Source organism: Vipera ursinii, assembly GCF_947247035.1.
Source record: "Vipera ursinii genome assembly, chromosome: 15".
NCBI lineage: Eukaryota > Metazoa > Chordata > Lepidosauria > Squamata > Viperidae > Vipera > Vipera ursinii.
The window spans coordinates 3,041,384-3,065,022 of NC_139528.1; the positions used below are offsets into that span (position 1 = coordinate 3,041,384).

The following is a 23,639-nucleotide window of genomic DNA, read 5'->3' on the forward strand; positions in this document are numbered from 1 at the left end:
ATGGGGAATATATTCACCCCCTTCCCTGCCCCACGGAAAGGGGCTCGCCGGGCCGAAGGACTCTCCAACCCAGGTAGCTTTGATGAACTTCACCGCAAATGCAAAGGTAAACACACTTTTATATATATATATATACACAAATTTACACAAATACGAGCTGCCACTGCTGTGGCTACTGCCTGTAGATGGCCTTGGGCTAGGCTGAAACAGGAAATAAGATTTGTCCCCCGTGTCTGGGACTAAGCAAGTGTATTCTTTGGTCATTCGGGTTTTTTCCCACGTAGAATTGGAGGTGTGTGTATATATATCTATCTATATCTATATATCTATCTATATCTATATCTATCTATCTATCTATCTATCTATCTATCTATCGTCCAACCCCCTAAGAGAGGACTATTTATAGAGGACTAATAGGGGCAGTCCTCAACGTACAACAATTCGTTTAGTGACCATTTGAAGTTTGGCACTGAAAATAGTAACTTCTGACCATTTTTCACACGACCGTTCCATTTAATGACTAACGGTCACTAAACGAGCTGTTGTCAGTATCGTTTTAACGACCTTGCTGGGGGTTTATCTGGAGTGTTACAAAACGTGTTTTACTTTTATTATCCCGGGTTTAGGGGTTGTTTCTGTAAATGGCCAGTGTGTCGAATTTCCCTTCCGTCTCTCCCTGTTCATATTTAGGGTTGCCAGTGCTTCTTTTTATTCCGTCGTTTTTATCCTGTCGTAAGTCGAGTGCGAGATGGGTGGCCTTTCGTAAATAAAAAAAAATAAACTTAAAGGTGGCTTCAAACTCTCTTTCCCCCCCCCCGCTTCCGTTTCAGATGTTTTCCCTCAACAAATGGAAGGCGTCAAGCTGATAATTAATAAATCTCTGAGCAGCCATTTTCAGGTGGGTGTCCTTGAGTCTGTAGTTAGGGGGGCGGGGGGTGTCTCTGTAACACGTTTCAGACCCTCGGCAAGTCTCGTACTTACAATGGTTGCAGTGTCCCCGGATCACGCGATTCCCCCTTTTGCGGATTGGTTTCACAACCGTGTCACTAACTGAACAACGGCAGGGATTCCCTTAAGGACTGCGGCAAAATGGGGCAAAACTCACATTAACAAATGTCTCGCTTAGTGACAGAAATGTTGGACTTGACAGTGGTCGTAAGTTGAGGACTGTCTGATTTTAAAGCTGCTGTGGGTGGCTTCCCTGCAGGTATCCCACACCATTCACCTGAGCACGATTGGCCACTCAGGTTACCATCTGAATACGACCTACGTGGGCGATCAGCAGCTTGGTCCCACCGAGGTGAGTGAAAGTAGATTTCTGGGCAGGATGGGATTCAAAATTGTCTTTTTGATTCTAATTTCCAGGTTACGACAAGTGGGTGGGTTTCGAGTCCCTCAAAGTTTGGCTTGTGAAATCAGATTAGTTAACTAGCCTTAGGAATGAGAGGCAGCTGGGTGACCCTTTAGGCCAATCACTAGGAGACAGTGAGTTCTAGTCCTGCCTTAGGCAAGCGAGCCGGCTGGGTGACTTTGGGCCAATCACCACGGGACGGCAAGTTCTAGTCCTGCCTTAGGTATGAAAGCCAACTTGGTGACTTTGGTCCAATCACCAGGAGACGGTGAGTTCTAGTTCTGCCTTAGGTACCAAAGTAGGCTGGGTAACTTTGGGGCCAATCACCAGGAGATGGGGAGTTCTAGTTCTGCCTTAGGTACAAAAGTAGGCTGGATAACTTTGGGCCAATCACCAGGAGACGGTGAGTTCTAGTTCTGCCTCAGACATGAGAGCGGCTGGGTGACTTTGGGCCAATCACCAGGGGACGGCAAGTTCTAGTCCTGCCTTAGGTATGAAAGCCAACTGGGTGACTTTGGTCCAATCACCAGGAGACGGTGAGTTCTAGTTCTGCCTTAGGTACCAATGTAGGCTGGGTAACTTTGGGCCAATCACCAGGGGATGGTGAGTTCTGGTCCTGCCTTAGACAAGAGAGCCCACTGGGTGATTTTGAGCCAGTCCCTTCCTCTAATCCCAACCCACCTTGCAGGGTTGTCGTTGTGTGTGTGTGTGTGTGGGGAAATAGGAAACAGGAAGGAGTATCAGTTACGTCCCCACCTTGAGTCATTTATTTAAAAAACCCCAAACAATTCATTTTAAAATGTATAACATTTAACCATTTAAAAAAAAAGAGTTAAATTCAATTAAAGTTCAGTCTTTTGGGAAAAAGGCTTCATTTGGGCACCTTCAAAGCAGACCAACCTCAGCCCATTTTCCTAGGATGGGAAATTGTTTTTTTTTTTCCTTTTCACAGAAGTCAACAAATACAGTTCGTGGAACGATTAATAATTGAAAAGTTTCTTGGGACACCAGTTGAAATTTGGACCAAAATTATTAAGTTTGAAAGAGAGTTTTTTTTCCCCAGCTTTTTTTTTTTAAAAAAATTCATCCAGTCCTTTTTTCCATGGTTGTTTTCTAGACTTTTCCCACCCTTGTTGGTGATATTAGCAACGTCGGGAGCCTCAGTGCCCAAATTCTCCATCTCATAACAGAGCGGATACGGACCAAAGCAATTTTCCAGGTACTGCATTTCTCCCTCCTTGTCTGTCTGTGAATTCAAACCAGGATTTTGATGTCCTCCAATTAGCCCTAAACAGCCCTATGCTGTTTCTTTGCCTCCCTCGCAGGACTGTTGTAAAGATGACGGAGCATTTTAATACCCAAAGCTGCAATTTGCAGCCTGAAACAAATGGCAGGTTGTTTTTTTTTTTAAAAGGCTCTTTGACTTGGGAGGCCGGTGTGCGATGTAGTTGGTTCACATGGTGTGGTAGGATGGAGGGTTTGTTGTCACTGTGTGTTGGGGGGGAGAGAGCACGGGGGGGGGGGAGGCTCTGCTAATCTCAGTGTACACATGTTGTACTTTGACAATAAAGGTTTATTATTGTTTAAAGCAAATAGAGACACAGATTGGAAGTAAATGTAAAACACACACACACGACTTTTAATTAACTTTTCCTGTCGAATTTAAACTGTCATCGCCTCCTTTTAATATTTTTTTTTTAAATTTTATATTCTTTTTTTTATGATTTTAAGATTTGCGTGGGTACACCGCCCCAAATCCCGCTGTGAGGGAGATGGCGGGTGTTCTAAGTGTGATTGACAAAGAAAAATAAATGATTCATGATTATGAAATAAAGAGAGAGAGAGAGAGAGAGAGAGAGAGAGAGATGATTTGGGATAATGACTTTTGAATGGCCCAGGCTGAGCTTTTGAGATGTGGGTTAGGATTTCTTTGTTAAAAAGGGAATTGCTGACTGATTGAACCTGTTCCAGACTCAACAGGCCAAATTCACAACGTGGCAATTTGATGCGGAATATCGTGGGGATGACTACACCGCCACCCTGACTCTGGGGAACCCCGATTTGATCAGCGAATCGGGTGAGTGTGCCGTTCAGATAATCTTTGGCAGGTATTGACATCTCTTCCTTCTTCATCCCTTTACTTCCTTTCCTTTCCTTTCCTTTCCTTTCCTTTCCTTTCCTTTCCTTTCCTTTCCTTTCTTTCCCTTCCCTTCCTTTCCCTTCCCTTCCTTTCTCCCTTCCCTTCTCGTCTTTCATTTTCCTTTCCCCCTTTATTTTCCTTTCCTTTGTTCCTTCCCTTCTTTTATCTTCCCTTCCCTTTCCTTCTTTACTCCCTCCCTCCCTCCCTCCTCTCTTTCTTTCCTTCCCTCTCTCTCTCTCTTTCTCTCTCCCCTTCTTTTTCAATCTTCCTTCCTTTCTCTCCCTCTTTCCCTCTCTTTGTTTTGTCTCTTTCTTTCTCAATCTTCCTTCCTTTCTCTCTTTGTCTCCCTCCCTCCTTACCTCTCTTTCTCTTTGTCTCTCTTTCTCAGCCTTCCTTCCTTCCTTCCTTCCTTCCTTCCTTCCTTCCTTCCTTCCTTCCTTCCTTCCGACTGACTTTCAGAAACATTGTGGTAAACTATACAACCGAATGGCTGCTTGTGCACTTGCAACCTGGGAATGGCTAATGCAGGGGTCACTTTTTAAGTGGTGGGGCCAAAGGGCCGCCCCTGCCACTGCTAACCGATCCTTGACCATCTTTTATTCCACACAGTCATTGTTGTTGCGCACTTCCTCCAGAGCATGACGTCACGGTTGGTCCTAGGGGGTGAATTAGTGTATCACCGACGTGCCGGAGAAGAAGGAACCATCGTCACTCTGGCTGGCAAGTACACCGGTGAGTTCCTTGGAGGGAGAATCAGATTATCCCCAATTCTCCAGATGCTGTCAGAGCAAGAATTCCTGGATCTTAAAAGGTAAAGTAAAAGTAAAGGTTCTCCCGCACGTGCGTGCTAGTCGTTTCCGACTCTAGGGGCCGGTGCTCATCTCCGTTTCAAAGCCGAAGAGCCAGCGCTTGTCCGAGGACGTCTCCGTGGTCATGTGGCCGGCATGACTAGACGCCAAAGGCGCATGGAACGCTGTTACCTTCCCACCGTAGTGGTCCCTATTTTTCTACTTGCATTTTCACGTGCCTTCGAACTGCTAGGTTGGCAGAAGCTGGGACGAGTAACAGGCGCTCACTCTGTTACGTGGCACTTGGGATTCGACCCGCCAAACTGCCGACCTTCGGATCGACAAGCTCAGCGTCCTAACCCACTGAGCCACCGCGTCCCTTTTTGTTTTCTTCTACCTTTGTCCAAAGACAGTTCTAGAAAGAACAATACATAATTTTTCAGGGGAAGGATGAGCGGAGAAGCCAGGGAAAAACAGGGAAAAAAATAGTGGAAAGAAGGGAAGGGAAGGGAAAAAAACAGAGAAAGGAAAGGAAAAGAAAGACAGGAGGGAGGAAGGAAGGAAAATGAAAGAAAGTGAAAAGGGAGAAGGAAAAAAGGAAGGAAGGGAGGAAAGGAAGGAAGGGAAATGAAAGGAAGTGAAAAGGGAGAAGGAAAAAAGGAAGGGAAGGAAGGAAGGAAGGAAGGAAGGAAGGAAGGAAGGAAGGAAGGAAGGAAGGAAAATGAAGTGAAAAGGGAGGAGAAGGAAAAAAGGAAGGAAGGAAGGAAGGGAAATGGAAGTGAAAAGGGAGAAGGAAAAAAGGAAGGGAGGAAGGAAGGAAGGGAAATGAAAGGAAGTGAAAAGGGAGAAGGAAAAAAGGAAGGAAGGAAGGAAGGGAAATGAAAGGAAGTGAAAAGGGAGAAGGAAAAAAGGAAGGGAAGGAAGGAAGGAAGGAAGGAAGGAAGGAAGGAAAATGAAGTGAAAAGGGAGGAGAAGGAAAAAAGGAAGGAAGGAAGGAAGGGAAATGGAAGTGAAAAGGGAGAAGGAAAAAAGGAAGGGAGGAAGGAAGGAAGGGAAATGAAAGGAAGTGAAAAGGGAGAAGGAAAAAAGGAAGGAAGGAAGGAAGGAAGGGAAATGAAAGGAAGTGAAAAGGGAGAAGGAAAAAAGGAAGGAAGGAAGGAAGGAAGGGAAATGAAAGGAAGTGAAAAGGGAGAAGGAAAAAAGGAAGGGAGGAAAGGAAGGAAGGAAGGAAGGAAGGAAAATAAAGAAGTGAAAAGGGAGGAGAAGGAAAAAAGGAAGGAAGGAAGGGAAATGAAAGGAAGTGAAAAGGGAGAAGGAAAAAAGGAAGGGAGGAAGGAAGGAAGGAAAATAAAGAAGTGAAAAGGGAGGAGAAGGAAAAAAGGAAGGAAGGAAGGAAGGGAAATGAAAGGAAGTGAAAAGGGAGAAGGAAAAAAGGAAGGGAAGGAAGGAAGGAAAATAAAGAAGTGAAAAGGGAGGAGAAGGAAAAAAGGAAGGAAGGAAGGAAGGGAAATGAAAGGAAGTGAAAAGGGAGGGGGAGGGAAAGTAAAAGAAGACAGACAAAGGAGGAAGGGAGGGGAAGGGAAGGGAAAGTAAAAGAAAAGATGAGGGAGGGAGGAAAGAAGGAAGAAAGGGAAGGAAGAAAAAAGGAAAGGAAGGAAGGGAGGAAAGAGAGAGGAAAAGAAAAGAGAGAACTTGTGACTCTCTCAGGCTGAAACAGCAGCGTAATCCAAAATCAAATATCGAAGTTCAGCGGAAGACTCCAGCTGGATTTCCGATGGATCAGCAGTAGCTCCGTTCTTCCCGGGTCGATCCTCGGGGGCCCCGTTGGGAATGGCTGGCGGAGACGTGGGAATTAGCAGAGAGGCCCAAATTGTCTCGGTGGGTTGGATTAAAATGCCTCTCTGGCTGGCTGGCTGGCTGGAAATCCTGTCTGGAATCTCGGTGGTGGTGGTGGGGGAATCTGCTCAGTCAGGCCGGAGTCGGCGAAAAACGGTTTACTAAGGAGAGGAGTTCTACTCTTGCTTCGTGCTCCAAATAAATAACAAATAAAGTACGCTTATTTGTACTTTTGTTTTTGCCTTGTTTTAGCTCTGAAATGGCTAGCCACCCTAAATTTGGGGTTTGGTGGGGCTCACGCTAGTTACTACCACCGGGCTAACGACCAGGTGAGTTTAACCGTCTTCCTTCGCCTCCATCTTCTCGTTCTTCGTTTCCTCCTCGTTTCCTCCTCTTTTCATCCTTCTCTTTCTCCTCCCCATCTTCACCTTTTCTTCCTGTCTTCTCCTCGTTCTCCTGCTTGTCTTCGTCTCTTTCTCGTCTTTTCTCCTTCTAATTTTCATCTTTCTTTTCCTTCTCCTCCTCCTCTCCATTTTCTCCGGCTAGTTTTCATTCACCTCTTTCTTTTGTTTCTTCTTTTCTTTTTCCTCCTCCTCCTCCTCCCAATCCTCCTCTCTTCTTCTCTTTCTCCTTCTAATATTCCTCTCGTTCTGCCTTTCATTTTTTTCTTCTCCTCTCCCTCTATCTTTCTTCTCCTCCTTTCTCCTTTTATTCTTCCCCCTTCCGGTCTTTCTTCTCCACCTTCTCTTTCTCCGTCGCCTCCTCCTCTCCCTTCATCTCTCCTTCACTTCTTCCTCCCTCGTCTCTCCTTCCTCCTCCGTAGTTTTCTCCTTTTTCTCCACCTTCACCTTCTTCCCTTCCTTCACTTTTCCCGGGTCCCAATAGCCTTTCAGTTCGGCTTTGATTTTTATTTTATTTTTTCCTTTCCTTGGCAGATTCAGCTGGGAGTGGAATTTGAGGCCAACACTCGGCTTCAGGACACAAGCTTTGCCTTTGGCTATCAGCTCACCCTGCCCGAAGCCAACATGGCCTTCAAGGGTGAGTGAAATTAAACTCTCCAACTGCCCTTCACCATTTAAGGGACAAGAATTCTTTTTCATTTTGCTTGCCAAAAGTCTTCTTGTCCAAGGGAGGACTAGAACTCCCAATTTACTAATGATTGGCCCAAAGTCAAATCAGTCGGCTTTCATGTCTCAGATGGGACTAGAACTCCCCGTCTCCTGGCAGTTGGTCCTAAGTCACCCAGCCGTCTTTCCTGTCTCAGGTGGGACTAGAACTCCCCGTCTCCTGGCGGTTGGCCCTAAGTCACCCAGCCGTCTTTCCTGTCTCAGGTGGGACTAGAACTCCCCGTCTCCTGGCGGTTGGCCCTAAGTCACCCAGCCGTCTTTCCTGTCTCAGGTGGGACTAGAACTCCCCGTCTCCTGGCGGTTGGCCCTAAGTCAGCCATTTGGCTTTCATGCCTAAGGCAGGACTAGAAGTCCCAGTCTCCTGGCGATTGGCCCAAAGTCACCCAGGGAGCTTTCATGCCTAAGGCGGGACTAGAACTCGCCGTCTCCTGGTTTCTAACCCGGGGCCTTAACCACTAGACCCGACTGCTACTAATGGCTCTTTCCTCTTCTTCCTTCAGGCCTTCTGGACAGTAACTGGCGCGTGGGCGCAGTTCTGGAGAAGAAAATCCCCCCCTTGCCCGTGACCGTAGCGCTGGGCGCCTTCCTCAACCATTGGAAACACCGGTTCCATTGTGGGTTCAGCATCATCGTGGGTTGAGGGCCTGCACGCCAGCCTGGCTCTGTTACAAAGGAGAGGCAGTTGGGGTTGAAAAGTGGCGGGATCGCTTGCTTAGAGTGTTGCACCCCTGGATGATGGGCGCGAGGGTACTGGTGCCCGTGCAGGGCAAGAGCGTTCTCCCGCAGGCGCGTGCGTGGCTGGTGCCATGACCACCTCCACGGGTCCGTGCGCAATTCCTGCCCGGAAGGAAACAACACCCTGGCGCGAAGGTGCCCGATCTCTTAACCCGGAAGTCCGATTTCGGTTGGCTTAGGGCAAAGTTAAAACCGGGCACAGGATTTTGGGCTGGGTGGTTGCAAAGCTTTCTTCTTTAGAGAGTTCTAATCACCGGATTCCCCAGCAAGGTATCGGCGCCATTTTGTGTGGGTGACGTGGGGGTCCTGAAATTCGGAAGACACCCCCCTCCCCCCCCCAACTCAGCTGCTGTGTCTTGGGAGCGTCTGTGCTCTCCGGCTTCTTCAGGGCAGGGACCAAAAAGCTGAATTACTACTTCTGTGCAATGGTGAGTCTAAATACGATTAAAATAATGATGAGGCTGGGCTTTCTAAGCCCTCAAAAAAAAAACAGCCCCGGTCTGGTTCTTTAGCTCCTTTGTCTGATATTTCATAGAGGGGAAATCGCGCGCCTTTTTAAATCAAACTTTACGGATAGTCCTCTAATTATGCCATTTTTGAGTGTGGAAAACGATAGATGCTAAGAACGGATGACAATAGGTAAAAAGCAGAAGAGATAAATAGATTCGATAGATTAAAAAGAAAAGGCGATAGATAAACTCAGGGAAAGATAGCGGATCAAAATGAAGAGAGACAAAAGCAATGTAAAGAAAAATGAAGGGTTGAAAAAAGACAAGGCGATAAATAAAAACCGAATAGATAAAATGGGTAAAAATGTATGAAAAGAACGATGACAGAGGAAAAAAAAGAGAGAGATGAAAATAAAACGCAGGATCGATGAAGATGGTAGAAAAGGAATCTAAAAGTAAAGCAAAACAGCTACATAGATAAAAATTGATGAAAATAAAAAAATAAAGCAGATAAACTCAAAAAGAAAGATGGTGAAGAAGAGATGAAAGGTAAAAATGAAAGGATAGATTGAAATAGACGAAAATGGTAGAAAAGAGGTTCGCTAAAAATAGATAAACAGCTAAAATGATAAAAGAAATACATAAAAATAAAACGGGTGAAATAGATGAAAGATTAGATAAAAATAAGTTAAACAGAACAGGTGAACAGAAAGATGATGGATAAAATATTGCTTGATAAAGCTGCAGCGAAAGCTTTTGAGCGAACCCACAAAAGAAGGGATAATGTGGAAAAATAAACCGTGTTTTTATTTAATTAATGCTACCATTAAAGTGCTACTGAGAGAGCAGGGGGGAAAGGTCTGTTTCCTGGTTGCGCTATAAACTAGCAAAATAGCATTTCAAAAAGCCCAGATGTGGTGCAGAAAAACATCTGCCAGCCGGAATTCAGTCCAAGATGCCCTGTAAGTCCTTGACTTACGTCCACAATGAAGCCCAAACTACATTGCTAAGTGAGACATTTGTTAAGGGAGCTTTGTCCCATTTTACAACAGTCTTTTGCCACAGTTGTTAAATGAATCACAAATATGTGTGTGTGTGTGTGTGTGTGTTTTCGTAGATTTTCAAAGGTACAGGTATGTAGGTCTTGGCGTATTCGGGGCTAGAACTGAGCAAAGATTTTGGGGTGGGGTGTTTTTTTTTTTTTTTTTTTTGTTTGGCTGTACAAGTAGTCCTCTACTTGCGAACAACAATTGAGTCCATCGTTTCTGTGGCTAGTCCTTAAGTGCAACTTGTCCCGTTTTACGACCTTTCTCACCACAGTCGTTAAGCGCATCGCTGCAGCTGTCGAATTAGTGACCCGGTCGCTCAGCAACCTGCCTTCCCTTCTTTTGCTGCGGATGTTAAGCGAATCACGAGGTCATTAAACAGATCCGACTTCCTCCCATCGACTTTTCTTTGTCAGCCGCTTTCAGTGATAATAAGAGTTGGAAGGGGCCTTGGAGGTCATCTAGTCCAGCCCCCTGCTCAGGCAGGAAACCCGATACCATTTCAGGCGGGGGGCTGTCCAGTCTCTTCTTAAAGTCAATGGGGAAAGGCAGATTACCTTAACGACCGTAGCAAAAACGGGGGGAAATTCACTTGGCTGGCCAGAGGGTTGCCAAAGGGGGTCCCGCGATACGGCAACAGTCATAAATATGAGGAGGTTGAATTTTGATTGCCTGTCCCTGGGGATGCCACGAGGGTGAGAAACGGTCCCCATTTTTTTTCCAGCGCCGGCATCACTTTGAAGCGGTCGCTAAACGAACGGTCCGTCATTCGAGGACCGCCCGACTCGGCCTTCTAGGATTTTGCCAAGCAGAGATTCTCCCAATCCAGGTTTTGGTGTTTTTGTTTTTTTTTTTAGCTGATAATTTCGGACAGTAGAGGGGTCATGGAGGAGATATTCTGGCTGTCGTCGATATGAAGGATTTGACGGGTGTTTTCCACTTTAAGCGTCCGGAGTTCGGTCAGCAGCAGCAGAAGTTTGGCATAGAGAAACCTCAAGGGAAAAAAAAAAAGATTTTTAAAAAGACCATCCGCTCAATTTGTTCGGTCTGTTTTCCTCCTTCCTCATCTTTCCTTCCTAGTTCCTAATTCACTTAACGACCGTCCGGGCTTGGAAAATATTGGCTTAGGCCAGGGGTAGGCAACCTTGGCTCTTTTATGACTCGTGGACTTCAACTCCCAGAATTCCTGAGCCAGCCAGGCTGAGGGAAAAGGGAGAGGTTTCCAAGCTGAGCCATGCTGGCTGAGGAATTGTGGGAGTTGAAGTCTGCAAGTCATGAAGGGGCCAAAGTTCCCCCATGCTGGCTCAGGAATTCTGGGAGTTGAAGTCCACGAGTCGTAAAAGCGCCAAGGTTGCCTACCCCTGGCCTAGGCCAATATTTTCCAAGCCCGGATGGTCGTTAAGTGAATTTTGCCCCATTTTGGCCACCTTTTCCACCACGGTTGTTAAGGGAATCACTGCCACAGCCGCTAAGCAAATCTGCCTTTCCCCATGGATTGAAACCCGTTGACAAATTCGATGGGGAAAGGGGGGGGAGCTGGATTCGTTTAACGACCTGGTGATTCACTCCAAAACGGCAGCGATTCGCTGAACATCCATAGCAGAAGAAGCCCCAAAAGCAAAATCCGGCGTGACTCGCTTATCAACTGCCAGAAATTCCGCTCTCCACTGTGGTCGTAAAGCGAGGACTCCCTATAATTCAGGCCTCCCTTTTGAAATAATTCACGCAGAGCCATTTTCCGTTTGGAGGGTGCAGAAAGCTAATTAGAAGAAGGAGGAGGAGGAGGAAGAGGAAGAAGAAGAAGAAGAAAGCAGTTTGAGCTGGCTTTGAATATTTGCATACCTGGCAGAGAAGAGAAAAGAAGATGGGAAAAGCTGAATTTTCAGCAGTTTTGAAGCCGGCTGGGAAATCAAAGCCAGACTCACTTTAACAACTGTGGGGCTAATTTAACAACTCTCTCCCACCTTACCTGCCTTCAGGCCAGGGATGCCAGCGGTCGATGTATTTCTTTAAGGTCAGGGCGATCTTCTCCTGGGTCCGGTCGATCTCCTCCCGTTGGGTCACCTCTATGTGATCTACAAAGGGAGAAAGTTGTGGGTGAGGAAGAGGAGGAGGAGGCGGAGGAAGGCTGGGGTGCTCCCCGATGAATCGAAACGGGACAGAGGAAAAGGAAAGGGGCGGCTGGAGCCACCCTAGCTAGGCACGTTGGGGATTCAGGTTCAGAATGCGAAGCTTTGGAAGGGGCTCTTAAGAGGTCATTTAGTCCAACTCCTTGGCTCGGGCAGGATACAGTGTATTGGAAACAGAAAAATAGCGGGGTATGACCTTAGAGGTCCTTTAGTCCAAACACACACACACACACAGAGAGAGATGGCTGGAATTCAGTGCATAGGATCCTAGAACGAATAGGCGGGAAGTGACCTTAGAGGTCATCTAGTCCAACCCCGTGACCAGGGCAGGAAATCATGGTATGGCAGTCCTAGAACAGGAAAGGACCTCCGAGGCCATCTAATCCAAAACCCCTGGCCACAGCAGGGATCTATAGAATCCTAGAACAGAAAGGCCAGGAGGGACCCTAGAGGTCATCTAACCCAACCCCCCCCCCTAGCCAGGGCAGGAATCCAGTACATAGAATCCTAGAATAGAAAAGCTGGAAATTACCTTAGAGGTCATTCTGGTCCAACCCACCCACCCCCGACTAGGGCAGGAATTCAATGGATAGGATCCTAGTACACGATCCTGGAAATGACTCTAAAAAAGGTCAAGGTTCCCCCGCGTGTTAGTCGTTTCCGACTCTAGGGGCCGGTGCTCATCTCCGTTTCAAAGCCGAAGAGCCAGTGCTTGTCCGAGGACGTCTCCGTGGTCATGTGGCCGGCATGACTAGACGCCAAAGGCGCACGGAACGCCGTTCCCTTCCCACCGGAGCGGTCCCTATTTTTCTACTTGCATTTTTACGTGCTTTCGAACTGCTAGGTTGGCAGAAGCTGGGACGAGTAACAGGCGCTCACTCTGCTACGCGGCACTCGGGATTCGACCTGCCAAACTGCCGACCATCTGATCGACAAGCTCAGCGTTCCTAACCCACTGAGCCACCGCGTCCCTGGAAATGACTCTAGAGGTCATCTAGTCCAACCCCCTCATCCAGGGCAGGAATCCTTGTCTTCCGTGTGTGTGTGTGTGTGTGTGTGTGTGTGTGTGTGTGTGTGTGTATATAGAGCCTGCCCCCCTCGCAAATGGGGGTCTTACCTGGGTAGAACAACACCAGGGCTTGCAGCAAGACGTACTCGGCTTGGTGCAGCCTCAGTCTCCGCAAATTGTTGTGGAATTTAAGCAGCTGCTCTAAATAAACCTGCTGAAGTCCAACTTGGGGGGGGGGGGAGGAAAAAAAAAAGGGGGGGGGAATCAGAGAGGTGTCACATTCTTAAAGCCAACCTGGTTTTTTCTATCCCGACTTGGATAAAATATACCTCGTTTGGCCATGGGAGGGTGCTTTCACACAACCCAGGCAGTGTTAAAAAGAGTCCAGAGGCCATGCCAATTGGACGCCCTTGTGAACCGCCCTCCCTTCAGTAATCTCTGTTCCATGCTTGGCTTCGTGGCTGTTTAATCTCTTCCCCGAGATTAATTACAGTTTGTTCAATCTGGGATGGAGGGGGGAAAAAAACAAAAACAACCCACCGTCCAGATGTCCAGGATCGTTTATCTGGGGTCTTAATTAGTCAAATGCTTTTAATATTAAATCCCCCACGGGGGGGGGGTTCTCAAGGACGAGGGGAGAGGATCGGAGGTGGCTGTGTGAAACGGATGTAGTTGGGGCACCCCTGTAGCCTTCCAGCGATGGTCGAACTACAGTTCCCAGCAGCCTCCTTGGTAGCAAAGGCTCTTGGGAGTTGTAGTTCAATCGGTCCCCCTATCAATGCACAGCACGGCGGGAGCTTGAAAACAAATTCCACCCCTTTTTACAGGTTGCCCTCGACTTACAACGGTTCGTTTAGCGACCGCTGAAAGTTACAACAGCACTGAAAAGATGGACTCGTGACTGTTTTCACGCCTAACGACCACTGCTGCAAATGTGATCAAAATTCAGACACTTGGCAACCCAGTCAGATTTATGACGGTTGCAGAGCTCACTTAACCAATGTCTCACTGAGCCACATAAATTCCAGACTCAAGGGCGGTCATAACTTGAGGACGACCTGGAGTGCTTTGGGCGGAACCTGCCTGCCAATTAACTATTTCAGCTTCTAAAATGTCCTTTTCTTGGCCAGTTTTTCTAGCGATGGAAACCTAGAAGGAGCTACAGTTCATAGGGATTGTCTTTGACTTATGGCCACAACTGGAAAGGGAATTCCCCTTGCTAAGCCCCTTGGTTATTAAGCGAGTCGCGCCTGATCTTACGACAGCCACGGCTGTTCAGCGAATCGCTTTGGTTGTTAAGGGAACCACACGGTCGTTAAGCGAATCTCATTGACTTTGCTTGTCGGAAACTGGCTGGGAAGGCCCCAAAGGGCGATCCTCTGATCCCAGGACACCGCCACCCTCGGAAATACATAAAAACCAGAAGTTTCATCATATTACAATCCTTTGTCACTCCAAGAACTGGCCCCAAGTCATGTTTTTCAGTGACGGTTGTAACTTGGAACAGTCACTAAGCGGTCCGTCCTAAGCCGAGGACCACCTCTCAAGCTTTTCCTCCCTCCCTCTGTGTTTGATAGCGCAAATTCGCCCATGAGATCCTCTCCGACCGGTTTGAGCGAACTCAAAGCAGGCTTCTCAATTTAATTAATTGAGAATTAATTTCTCAACGGCCCGATGCAGCGTTCAGCTTCCATCCTCGGCATGGGGGCAGAGGGGCCCTCCTAGCCTAGCCACCAATCATAGTTAGCTTGTTTTGCAGCTCAAAGGCTAGTTTGTGAACCACAAGCTAGCCAAGCCTCTTTTAATCACGGCGCCGGTCAGAGCGAGCCACATTTTATACTGCAGCGCATAAATTAATCATTGCTCTGTTTTCGTCTGCAATCTGCACATTGCTTAATATACTGTGGCAAAGATCAGAGAGCTTTAAATAGGGAACGTAGTTCTGCATCACAGACACACACACACCACAAATTTAGAGATTAAACGTGGTGGTATAGAACCGAGCGGGTGGTGGCAGCCCAGATAATCACAATATTTATAATCTAGGAGCGTTGATGTGTGTTTGGCTTGGGATGATGGCTCGGGCCTTCGATCCGAGGACTGAAAAAACGGATCGATACGGTTTTATGCAAGCGAGTTTCCTGGAGGGTTTAAAAAGGGGAGCGAATATTTTCTCGCAGATAATGAAATATGCATTTGGGCTTGGCTGTTCGGTTCGTCTTTCCCGTCAACTGCTTGCCGGGTCCGTTCTCTTTCACGGAAAAAGAAATTAAAAATAGTTTTGTGAGCCCTATGTTATTGCACAGGGCGTTTCTCAGCCTCTGCAACTTTAAAAGGGGTGGACTTCAGCTCCCAGAATACCCCATCTAGCCTGCTTTAAAATGGATGGACTTCGACTCCCAGAATTCCCCAGCCAGCATTCTTTAAGATGGGTGGATTTAGACTCCCAGAATTCCCCAGCCAGCATACTTTAAAATGGATGGACTTCAACTCCCAGAATTCCCCAGCCAGCATGCTTTAAAATGGATGGACTTCAACTCCCAGAATTCCCCAGCCAGCATGCTTTAAAATGGATGGACTTCAACTCCCAGAATTCCCCAGCCAGCATGCTTTAACATGGGTGGAGTTCAACTCCCAGAATTCCCTAGCATTCTGACATAAGGCGGACATAGAGGCAGCTCAGGACAGCTCCTCCCTGCACATGGAAGTGTCTGGTGCGATACACCAAGGCTGTGAATTCACAAGAGGCACACAGTGAGTTCTCTTCCCAACCCCAACGCCCCCCCGTCCCCCCCCCCCCCCCCGATCTACCCAGCGCGGCATCTTGGATGGTGTAACAATGTGGGCCACATTTCCAAGCGTTAGTTTCCTCGTTGAAGACCGTGTTGAACTGGATCTGGCAGATCTCCAGCGTGGCTCCTTTCAGGAGGGAGATCTGGTCGTCGATGGGCAGGTTTCTGAATAGGAGGAAAGATCAAGCTTAGCCAGAAGTTGGGTGATGCTCTTAAGAAGATCCAACTGGATCCCGTGGCAACTCGGCTGGATTTGTTCCACCTTGTGATGAGTGGCTTTGTTTGATGGCTTGAATCCTGGTGAGTTTGGGATCCAGTGGACCCAGCAAAATAACCACAACCGGGACCAGGAATTCTATTCTAATGAACAGAATAGAATGGAATGGAATGGAATGGAATAGAATAGAATAGAATAAAGAGAGAAGAAAAGAGAATAAAGAGAAGAGAAATGAATAGAATAGAATAAAGAGAGAAGAGAAGAGAATAAAGAGAAGAGAAATGAATAGAATAGAATAAAGAGAAGAGAACAGAAGAGAATAAAGAGAGAATGGAATGGAATGGAATGGAATGGAATAGAATAGAATAGAATAGAATAGAATAGAATAGAATAGAATAGAATAGAATAGAATAGAATAGAATAGAATAGAATAGAATAGAATAGAATAGAATAGAATAGAATAGAATAGAATAGAACAGAACAGAATAGAATACAATAGAACAAAGAGAGAAGTGAATAGAATAGAATAGAATAATAGAATAGAATAGAGAGAGAAGAGAAGAGAAATGAATAGAATAAAGAGAATAGAATAGAATAGGACAGAGTTGGGAGGGACCTCGGAGGTCTTCCAGTCGAACCTCCTGCTCAGGCAGGAATGAAATACCATTTCAATACCAGACAAATATTTCATTTGTCTGAAATACCATTTCAGACAAATTGCTGTCCACTCTCTTCTTAAAAACTTCCAGCGTTGGAGCATCAACAACTTCTGGAGGCAGGTTGTCCCACTGATAAATTGTTCTCACTGTCAGGAAATTCCTCCTTCATTCCCTGTTGCTTCTCTCCTTGCTTAGCTTCTTCTCCTGCCTTCAGGCGCTTCGGAGGAGAGGTTGACACCCCCCCCACCCCCTTCTCTTCTTTGGGGCAGCCCCGAGACGTGGGAACGCTGCTATCATGTCACCCCTCGTCCTTCATTAAACTAGAGATGCCCAATTCCAGCCACCATTCAGCAACGGACCGAGGGTGGGTGGGTGGTGTTGGTCTGTTCTTGCCGGACTCCACCACAGGGGGGATCAGAAGCGAGCGAGACCCCCCTCCCCCACCCCCCCAAGTCCAGGGAGGATGGAGACCCCAGAGGACAGGGTCCGCCCTCCCACCGCCACTCACCTGAAAGCCGGGATGGCCTTGGCGAACTGGATGATCTGCTGGATCATGAAGGTGCTGAGGTCGGCGAACAAGGGCAGTAGGGAGAAGACATCCGGCAAGACCTCCTCCGAATGGTCCTCGTGGGGGGGCAGAAGGTACAGCGAAGGGAAGGCAGTTTCCGGAGAAGCCTGAGCCTCCGGATTGTGGATGCAGAGACGGACCGGCGGCTGGGGAGAGAAGCTGGGTCAGGTGCCTTCACCGGGGACGTGGTGGGCGACCCCTTTTCCCAGAAGCGGGACGGCCCCGTCCTCAACTTAACAAACCATTTGTTTAATGACCGGTGGAGGTTTACCCACGGCACAAAGAAAAAGGGGGCTCGTCACCAGTTTGCACACTTAACGACCGTCGCAGCGCAGACACACACCCCAGGGTCACAGAATCCAAATTTGGACCCTCGGCAATGGGCACGTACTTAACGACGGTTGCAAGGGCCCAGGGCAGGGGTAGGCAACCTCAGCTCTTTTATGACTCATGGACTTCAACTCCCAGAATTCCTGAGTCTGCTGACTCAGGAATTCTGGGAGTTGAAGTCCATGAGTCATAAAAGAGCCGAGGTTGCCTACAGCTGACTCAGGAATTCTGGGAGTTGAAGTCCACGAGTCCTAAAAGAGCCGAGGTTGCCTACCCCTGGCCCAGGGTCACCTGATCAAAATTTGGACCCTCGGCAACGGGCACGACCTTAACGACGGTGGCAAGGGCCCAGGGTCATTTTGCTGCCTTCTGACCAGCCACATCGATGGGGAAAGCCAGGTTCACCGGAAAAAAACCTTCTCGGCTAGCTTTAACCACACGACTCGCTTACCGGCCGCGGCCGGAAAAGTCGTCAAAGGGGGCCAGACGTCAACTCTGGGACTCCGCTGGGTTCGTAAGCCGAGGGCTGTCGGTACGAGCAGGCCCGGCTTTGCTTTCGACAGCCAAATCTGGGACTGCCTTCAAACCCAAAGGAAGAGGAGCTCTTGTGCAAGTGAACCCGGGTTAGGAGAGTTGTGTGAATGGAGCCCCCGGAAGGCCGACGGGAGAGAGAGAGAGAGAGAGAGAGAGAGAGGCTTTGGAGGGGAAAAAAATGATAATAGAGCAGATCCATCCTTCTTAATGGCTCACTTGGTAGTGGGTGAACTGGGAGAAATTGGAATCAAAGTGTTTCTTGTGGGCTTCTGTCAGGATCTCAATCAGCTGTTCCTGCTCCGGAGACAGGCCACCATCCTCCGGGGGTTCGGCCGAGAGAATCGGGGGGCTCTTCTGCAGCTTCCGCTTGCGCAGCGCCCGGCGAGCGTACAGGGCCTCCTCCGACATGATCACTGCGGGGGAAAAGGGAATCGGGGTTCAGATTCTGCCTTGACGGTAGTCCTCGGGTTACGACCGTTCGTTTAGTGACTGCGGCTTTACAACAGCGCTGAAAAAAGTGACTTACGATCGTTCCTTGTCCTTCTTTCCTTCCTTCCTTCCTGTTCTCTCTCTCTCTTCTTTCTCTCTGTCACTCTTTCTCTTGTCTTTCCCTTCCTTCCTTCCATCCATCCTTCCTTCCTTTTCTCTCTTTCTCTTCTTTCTCTCTGTCACTATTTCTCTATCTTCCTTCCTTTCCCTGTCTTTTCCTTCCTTCCTTCCTTCCTTCCTTCCTTCCTTCCTTCCTTCCTTCCTTCCTTCCCCTTTCTCTTTCTCTTTCTTTGTCACTATTTCTCTATTCCTTCCTTCCTTCCTTCCTTTCTCTTTCTCTTTCTTTGTCACTATTTCTCCCTTCCTTCCTTCCTTCCTTCCTTCCTTCCTTTCTCTTTCTCTTTCTTTGTCACTATTTCTCTATTCCTTCCTTCCTTCCTTCCTTTCTCTTTCTCTTTCTTTGTCACTATTTCTCCCTTCCTTCCTTCCTTCCTTCCTTCCTTCCTTCCTTCCTTCCTTTCTCTTTCTCTTTCTTTGTCACTATTTCTCTATTCCTTCCTTCCTTCCTTCCTTTCTCTTTCTCTTTCTTTGTCACTATTTCTCCTTCCTTCCTTCCTTCCTTCCTTCCTTCCTTCCTTCCTTCCTTCCTTCCTTTCTCTTTCTCTTTCTTTGTCACTATTTCTCTATTCCTTCCTTCCTTCCTTCCTTTCTCTTTCTCTTTCTTTGTCACTATTTCTCCCTTCCTTCCTTCCTTCCTTCCTTCCTTCCTTCCTTTCTCTTTCTCTTTCTCTTTCTTTGTCACTATTTCTCTATCCTTCCTTCCTTCCTTCCTTCCTTCCTTCCTTCCTTCCTTCCTTCCCCTTTCTCTTTCTCTTTCTCTTTCTTTGTCACTATTTCTCTATTCCTTCCTTTCTTCCTTCCTTTCTCTTTCTCTTTCTTTGTCACTATTTCTCCCTTCCTTCCTTCCTTCCTTCCTTCCTTCCTTTCTCTTTCTCTTTCTTTGTCACTATTTCTCCCTTCCTTCCTTCCTTCCTTCCTTCCTTCCTTCCTTCCTTCCTTCTTTCCTTCCTTCCTTCCTTTCTCTTTCTCTTTCTTTGTCACTATTTCTCTATTCCTTCCTTCCTTCCTTCCTTTCTCTTTCTCTTTCTTTGTCACTATTTCTCCCTTCCTTCCTTCCTTCCTTCCTTCCTTCTTTCCTTCCTTCCTTCCTTTCTCTTTCTCTTTCTTTGTCACTATTTCTCTATTCCTTCCTTCCTTCCTTCCTTCCTTCCTTCCTTCCCCTTTCTCTTTCTCTTTCTTTGTCACTATTTCTCTATTCCTTCCTTTCTCTTTCTCTTTCTTTGTCACTATTTCTCCCTTCCTTCCTTCCTTCCTTCCTTCCTTCCTTCCTTCCTTCCTTCCTTTCTCTTTCTCTTTCTTTGTCACTATTTCTCTATTCCTTCCTTCCTTCCTTCCTTCCTTCCTTCCTTCCTTCCTTCCTTCCTTTTTTTTTTTTTAGCATGTTAGTTTCCAACTTTGCTTGCTCTTCTCCGGCTTGCCAAAAGCCGACTGGTTTGCTTAAGAAAGACTGCAGCTGGCTGGTCTCAAATTCCTTTGCCCTGCCAGCCTCTGGGGGTGGGGGGGTTTCAAGCTTCTCTCTCTCTCTCTCTCTCTCTCTCTCTCTCTCTCTCTCTCTCTCTCTCTCTCTCTCTCTCTCTCTCTCTCTCTCTCTCTCTCTCTCTCTCTCTCTCTCTCTCTCTAGCCCCCCGGCCCCGGCAGGCGAGGGCAGCTGCTGTGCTGCCCGTTTGCCTCGCAAGCTGCCCAGGATGGGGACTGCAGGTCAGAAGGCAAGACTGCAATGCATCACGCCTCGCCCGCCTGCAGTGGCTGCAGCTGCCATCTTGCGCTCCGGGTTTCTGTCCTCCCCCCCCGGTCCCCCCCCCCAAATCCATGCCCTGCGGGGGAGGGGGGAGAAATCCAGCATTTGGCTGGATCCTGATTTCACCTCGATTGGATCAGTGGCGGCTCCAGAGCGCCTTGCTGGATTTGGGGCCCAGGCTGTTCTTTGTTTGGGGTGTGTGTGGGGGTGTGCGTGAAGCTTCCTTCCTTCTTTCCTTCTTTCTTTTTTTCTTCCTTTTCTCCCTCTCTCTTCTTTCTCTTCTTTTTTCTCTCTTTCCTTTCCTTCTGTCTTTTCCTTCTATCCCTCCTTCCCTCCACATTCCATCTTCTTTTTTTCCTCCCTCTCTCTTCTTTCTGTCTTTCTTTTGCTTTCTCTCTTCCTTTCCTTTCCCTATCTTTTCCTTCCTTCCTTCCTTCCTTCCTTCCTTCCTTCCTTCCTTCCTTCCTTCCTTCCTTCCTTCCTCATTCCATCTTCCTCCCTCTTTTCTCTTTTCACTCACTTTCCAGTTCTCTTTCCTTCCTCCGTAAAAGATAATCCAGTGGATGGATGGAGAGGCAAAGCCTCTTGGGCATCCTTCTCTATCTGCCTTTCCAAGCCCCGTTGCCTCTTCGGGGGGGGGGGAGCGGGGGGGGGCTTCCCTCTTCTCGCCAAGGTAGCTGGCAGCTGCCAAGCCACCTCGGCTTCCCTCTCGAAATCAGCAGGGCTTTGCAGAGGCTCTGGGGGTTTCCCCCCACAGAGGGAGTGGTAGGGTTGAGAATCTCCCACAAGTTCTCCCTGGACCAAAGCAGCCCTCTGCCCCCCCCCCAAAGGCTGCCATTTGAAGCGCTTGCAAGGCAGGGAAATGCCATCTATTCATTCTGGCTTTGCCTTTAAGAGTGTCAGATAGGGAATAGAGATAGGGAGGGAGGGAAGCAGAGAAAGAGAAAGAAAGAAAGAAAGAAAGAAAGAAAGAAAGAAAGAAAGAAAGAAAGAAAGAGGGAGAGAGGGAGAGGACGGGGAAAAGAAAGGAAGAGAAAAAGAGAAAGGAGGAAAGAAGGAGTACAGATAGGGAGGGAGGGAGGGAGGCAGAGAAAGAAAGAAAGAAAGAAAGAAAAAGAAGGAAAGAGAGAGAGAGGGAGAGAGAGGGAGGACGGGGAAAAGAAAGGAAGAGAAAAAGAGAAAGAGGGAGGAAAGAAGGAATAGAGATAGGGAGGGAGGGAAGCAGAGAAAGAGAAAGAAAGAAAGAAAGAAAAAGAAAAAAGGAAGGAAGGAAGGAAGGAAGGAAGGAAGGGGAAAAGAAGGGAAGAGAAAAAGAAACAGAGGGAGGAAAGAAGGAGTAGAGAGGGAGGGAGGGAGGTAGAGAAAGAAAAAGAAAAGAAAGAAAAAGAAAGAAAGAAAAAGAAAGAAAGAAAAAGAAAAAGAAAAGAAAGAAAAAGAAAGAAAGAAAGAAAGAAAGAAAGAAAGAAAGAAAGAAAGAAAGAAAGAAAGAAAGAAAGAAAGAAAAAGAAAGAAAGCAAGAAGAGCTCCCCGCACTTACTGTCTTTCCTCATCCCAACCGCGAGGCATTTTTTGTACCGGCAGGCCTGGCATTGTCGCCGCTTGGCTTTGGTGACGGGGCAGCTCTGAGTAAAGGGGCAAGTGAACTGGACGCCTTTCAGCACCGTCCTCCTGCAAGGCAAGGGGAAGTCATGAGGACTAGAAACCTATGTGCGCGCCTGCATCCACCCAGAGTCGCGGGGACTAGCGTCCGAGTTTGCTTTCCTGGCATTGGCCGATACTAACTAAAAATACTCTTTTCAAAAGGGAGCAAAGCGCCCAGGGAGAGGAAGGCAACTTTCCCCCTCCTCGGTGCCTTAGGGGTTTGCTGAGAGAACGCCTGGCCTGACGTGGGCAGACCACGCAAGGCGCTAGTCCTCATAGGGGCTGAGGAGGAGGAAGAGAAAGCCAGGCCTCCATGCCTACCGGAAGAACCCTTTGCAGCCTTCGCAGGTCATGACATGGAAGTGGTAGCCGCTGGCTCGGTCCCCACAGACGGCGCAGGTCTTCTCCTCGGCTTCCAGGTCCGGCTCACCCCAGAGGCTTCGGCCTTCGCCGTCCGAGGAACTCTGCATGATGCCAGGCGCCGGCTCCCTAGGGGGAATGTCACAGACTCATCTGCCTCCTTTTGTTATTGTTTAAAGGGATTCGCCGGAAGGAAACGCCCAGGGCTCGTGCATTTTTTTCCCCCCAACGACAAGCCTGCGAGGTAGGCTGGCTGAGAGAAAACAACTAACTCACAGCCTGCTTAGAGAGCTTCTCTGGCTAAAACGGATCTTGAACCCAAGTTTCCCCAATCCTCACCGGCATTGACAAAATCCCCATCGGTCAATTGCGAAAGGCAGCTTTGCTTGGAAGAGCTGCCACAAAACCTTTACTATGAATTAAACATCTGTCCTCAAGAAGGACCCGGTGGGTGGATAAAAATGCTTATATTTGACCTTGCATGTCACAACAGCGGCAAGAATTATATATGCGCAACGTTGGGAAAATGAAGGAATACCCTCAGATGAAGAAATAATTAAAAAAAAATACTGGAATGCGCAGAGATAGATGGAGTATGAGATCGAAAGAAAAAAAAATGGAATATTGTCAAACTTGGGACTTATTCTATCGATGGCTAGAGGAAAAAAATAAAGGATTAGGAATTAAATAGGTATTAACAAATGTAAACATAAGACAGCACATCGGTTGAAAAATTATTACTGTATGTATGAAAAAAAAATAATAAAAACCTTTCCCAAAAAAATGCCATTTTTAAAACAAACAAACATCTGGCTGATAAGTCAACCAGCCCTAATGACTATTAACGCTCGCTTTATCCTATTTTTCATCAGTCGATTATAAAAAGCCAAGTTGTTCCCAGCCACGCAACTACTACGCCAATAAATTGCGACATCGAATGTTCCTGGAAACGAAGTGACACAAATGAAGGTCAGCTAAAGAACTGGCAGCTCTGATTTTACCTTGTTGCGTAGCACAATAACCGTCCTCTGCAATAGTGACAATGATTAATACGCTACGCAGGTCGCCCGCGACGTACAGTCCCGAAATTTGTGTTGATAAGCGAGACGGTTGTTAAGCAGATTTTGTCCCCCTTTGCAACCGTTCTTGCCTCAGTGCTCAAGTGAGTCACTGCCGTTGTGAAGTTAGTAACCAAGTTGTTAAGTGTCTGTCAGAAAGTTGCAAAAGGGGATCACGTGACCCCAGGATAGTACGGCCGTCATAAATATGAGTCAGTGGTTAAGTGTTTTCATCTCGATCAGCTGAGCATGGGGGATGGTGCAACGGCCGTCGGTACAAAAAAAAAGGATCCTTAAGTCACTTTTTTTCAGCACCATCGTAACTTGGAACGGTCGCTATGAGGACCGTCGTAAGCTCTGTAGATCAGAAACGACAAAGACCGCAAACAGAACGACGGCGGCTTAGCAAACAGAAAATTTGCATTCAGTTGTGTCCAAAAGTCGAGGACTACCTGAAGTTTATCAAAAGTTTGATTTGACCAGAAAGATAGTTCTGGTTTCCCCACCCAAAAAGGTGAAATCC

General features: G+C 47.4%; 2 protein-coding genes across 4 annotated transcripts; one reads left to right on the forward strand and one right to left on the reverse strand.

Annotated features, from left to right (window-relative positions):
* TOMM40L (translocase of outer mitochondrial membrane 40 like) lies at positions 1–10,468 on the forward strand (the record flags this gene model as incomplete). Of its 3 annotated transcripts, none has more annotated exons than XR_014493884.1 (10): positions 1–106; positions 831–898; positions 1,208–1,300; positions 2,469–2,570; positions 3,323–3,428; positions 4,101–4,223; positions 6,368–6,444; positions 7,051–7,153; positions 7,743–8,405; positions 10,330–10,468. XR_014493884.1 is itself a non-coding variant. In XM_083374731.1 (9 exons), the coding sequence occupies 9 exons, from the start codon at positions 1–3 to the stop codon at positions 7,880–7,882; spliced, it is 918 nt and encodes a 305-aa protein (XP_083230857.1). In that variant the 3' UTR covers positions 7,883–8,932. The 3 variants fall into 3 exon arrangements, 1 of the variants encoding a protein (XP_083230857.1); XR_014493885.1 differs by having other exon boundaries at positions 10,197–10,423; XM_083374731.1 differs by lacking the exon at positions 10,330–10,468 and having other exon boundaries at positions 7,743–8,932.
* On the reverse strand, positions 10,326–23,184 carry NR1I3 (nuclear receptor subfamily 1 group I member 3; the record flags this gene model as incomplete). The annotated part of the gene is made up of 8 exons (XM_083374726.1): positions 22,020–23,184; positions 21,595–21,725; positions 17,927–18,123; positions 16,787–16,992; positions 15,422–15,567; positions 12,719–12,835; positions 11,442–11,547; positions 10,326–10,464 (listed from the first exon to the last, which is right to left on the reverse strand). Exons 1-8 carry the CDS (start codon positions 22,166–22,168, stop codon positions 10,326–10,328), a joined length of 1,191 nt encoding a protein of 396 aa, XP_083230852.1. The 5' UTR covers positions 22,169–23,184.
* Positions 23,185–23,639: the final 455 nt, after the last annotated feature.